At 48.6% G+C, this 3249-nt stretch overlaps 1 protein-coding gene across 1 annotated transcript; it reads left to right on the forward strand.

Annotated features, from left to right (window-relative positions):
- Positions 1-1028: 1028 nt before the first annotated feature.
- Positions 1029-2752, forward strand: N7446_007585 (glycoside hydrolase family 28 protein; the record flags this gene model as incomplete). The annotated part of the gene is made up of 5 exons (XM_058516330.1): positions 1029-1280; positions 1332-1697; positions 1750-1895; positions 1948-2401; positions 2465-2752. The coding sequence occupies 5 exons, from the start codon at positions 1029-1031 to the stop codon at positions 2750-2752; spliced, it is 1506 nt and encodes a 501-aa protein (XP_058373508.1).
- Between the last annotated feature and the right edge of the window lie 497 nt (positions 2753-3249).

The raw sequence follows: 3249 nt of genomic DNA on the forward strand, positions 1-3249 counted from the left end.
TAAAAAGTGGGGATAAGAGGGCGAATCCCGACGTTTGGGGTTGTCTTTCGCTTATCGCTAGATTAAGAAGTCTTAATTAACCAGGGAAAGACACTTTTACTAGCAGAAGCTTCTATCAACACTAGGGAAAGACTCAATAGCGAATATATTCAGTCTACCCCGCATCTCTTCAAATCCTTCATTAAATGATTTACCGTAAAATAATACATATATGTATACATATACATACGTATATAAATAAAATAGAGGTACTTGGCCAGAGTTGTGAAAGCTTGAGCAAATAAAGACATACTCATGTCAGACGGCCATTCAACAAATGAGGATAATCCCCAGAACACATTCCATATTCTTTGATGAGGCTGCTCCGAAGCGGGTACTCTATTAGGCAGCCGTCGAAGTTTATTAAGAGGGATAATAGCGATAGGAAGGTGCCAGTTTGGCTTACCGAAATTGTAAGGGTGCAGGTCCGTGTATCAGGTATAGTAGGAGTTTCGAAAAAATTGGTGAATCTTGCAGGGGACCGGCCGTTGTCCGTTAGGCCGTGTTATCCGTTCCGTCATAGATTTCGTTACCACGGAATTGTACTCTCTTTCGTAAGCGGCGCGGAAGCGATATGAGGTTGTAACGGGAATGGCATGTATAGCTATGGAAATACACTGGATGCCAATGAGAGCAACGAATCAAAAAGGGGTCAAGCCATGTCATCGACACCATTAGGTCTGTTCGATGGAGATATCATGTACTTTCCGTCAGGGTGTCCATCGATTTTATTGGTGGATCTTCAGGTCAAATTAAGCCAAATAATCAGAAATATTCGGGCTAGTTCCCTGATGTGGGCTTGACGTGTTGAAAATAGCACCAAGCTTTAGTCAGGTCGATCCAATTCGTAGCTGCCGAGCCGATAAAGATGAGTATAAGACTTCTTCAGTCCCATCAGGACTTAGGAAAGTTTTGTTCTTTCTTTCCCGGCGTTCTTTTCTCTCTTTGTCATTCACTTATTCATTCTTTATTCATTCATTCCTTTCAAAATGCGCTGTGCGCTCTTCCTTTCTCTTGTCCCACTTGCTCTGGGATGTCATAACCCACAAAGCTATGCCTGTCCATCGGCTTATACGGCATCCCGCTCTGCTGCCGCAGAGTTCTGCGCGACCTTCACTGCTAGCATAGTGACCGCTACTACCCGCCTTCCAAGCTTTGCTTCTGCCTGTGAATTCAACACCAAGCATCTATCGAGCGCCTGTAGCTGCCTCGATACTATCTGGACTACTGAAGTATCAGGAGTAAGTTTTTCTATGGTCGAACTTACAGCTACAAGCCCTAACATATACCAGTCCGGATCGGCACAGACCACAGCTATTGCAACCAGCGCAGTTACTACCACCACTGCTGCTTCAATCGGTTCGTCTACTAGCTCGACTACTCTCGTCAAGACCACCCGCCCGGCCTTCTCTACTACCTCTTTGGTTGAAGTGCCGGCCACCACTGCGGCACTGACGACTATTCAAGCCGTGACAACCGTTACTGCGGACTCGACTGGATCCGGCACTACTTGTGTTGTGTCCGAACACGCCTCTCTCTCTTCCGCTGTCAGGTCTTGCACCAACATCGTGCTGTCTGATTTTTATGCCCCTCCCTCGAGCACCATTGATCTGCAGAGTCTCCAGACTGGTGCTGTTGTGACCTTTGCGGGCACTACTGTAAGTCAAAATACTATAGATACTACTTGAACATGTCACTGATCTTTCAAAGACTTTCGGAGATACATACGACGATGATTTCGATCCTATTGTCGTCTCTGGCCACGGTATCACCATAACTGGTGCCGAGGGCCACGTTATTGACGGCAATGGTGCTGCCTACTGGGACGGAGAAGGTTCCAACGGCGGCCAGGACAAGTCAGATTGAATGTCACACACATCTCATTTCATCGCTAACAACTATATCCAGGCCCGACCACTTCTTCGTCGTCACGAAGACCTACAACTCCAAGATCAGCAACCTGAACATCATGAACTGGCCTGTTCACTGCTTCGATATCACTGGAAGCCAGAACGTCGTCTTCTCGGGTCTTGTTTTGAACAACACGGCAGGAGATAAGCCTAACTCTGCTAGCGGCAGCATGGCCGCAGCCCACAACAGCGATGGATTCGACATTTCCTCCAGTGACTACATTACCCTGGAGGATATCGAAGTGTACAACCAGGATGACTGTGTTGCGGTTACCAGTGGAACTCACATTGTTGTTGACAATGTGTACTGCTCCGGTGGCCACGGTATCAGCATCGGATCCGTCGGTGGAAAGAGCAACAACACTGTGGATGGAATTACTTTCAAGAACTCGCAGGTTGTCAACAGCCAGAACGGCTGTCGCATCAAGAGCAATGCCGATACGACTGGCAGTGTAAGTTGATGACATGACATTCTTACACTTGGTCCGCAACCAAGGCACTAACATGACTAACAGATCAGCAACATTGTCTACCAGAACATTACTGTCTCTGGCATCTCCTGCTACGGTATCGACGTCCAGCAAGACTACCTCAATGGTGGCGCTACTGGTGAGCCAACCAATGGCGTCACCATCAGCGGCATCACTTTCGACAACGTGAAGGGCACAGCGACCGACGATGCCTACAACCACTACATCCTTTGTGGCTCGGACAGCTGCTCTGACTTCACCTTCACTGATGTCTCCATTACTGGAGGAGGTGAGACCAGCAGCTGCAACTACCCTTCCAGCGGCTGCCCTTGAGATAGTTTTCATTATCTCTTGTTGAAATGAGTTGGTGGGGAATCGAGGTATTCTATTCTATTTATACTTTTTCTTTTTTACTCCAGATGAGACTTCATTGTCGCTGTCGATAGGCGCAATTTGTTAAATGATAGGTTCTATTCGGGACTGTTGCGTGAGAGCACCTTGCGTCGGGCCCACGATATCCCGTGCTGGACATCGCACACAAATATCGCCTGGCCTTCCCCTCCCTCGAAAAGAACATCGCCGTTTCGAGGGAGAGCCGGGCTCTCTCCGCGACGGTTTCTTCCCGCCCACCGCGGAACCCCCTCATGTATATACCACGTATGCTCCCGCATAGCTATTTTTCCTCCTAGAATATACGGAGTGCCACGGGCCCGCCTGCAGCCCTCACGGCGCTGTAGCCCTCCGTCAACGAGGCCTACATCGCCAGTGTTCAGACCGCAGGTGCCCCGTGCGGGCCAAAAATATCTCATCCGTCTCCATTTGTGCCAGTG

Source organism: Penicillium canescens (genome assembly GCF_028828765.1).
Source record: "Penicillium canescens strain IBT 15451 chromosome Unknown utg000004l_segment0_segment0, whole genome shotgun sequence".
Classification (NCBI taxonomy): domain Eukaryota; kingdom Fungi; phylum Ascomycota; class Eurotiomycetes; order Eurotiales; family Aspergillaceae; genus Penicillium; species Penicillium canescens.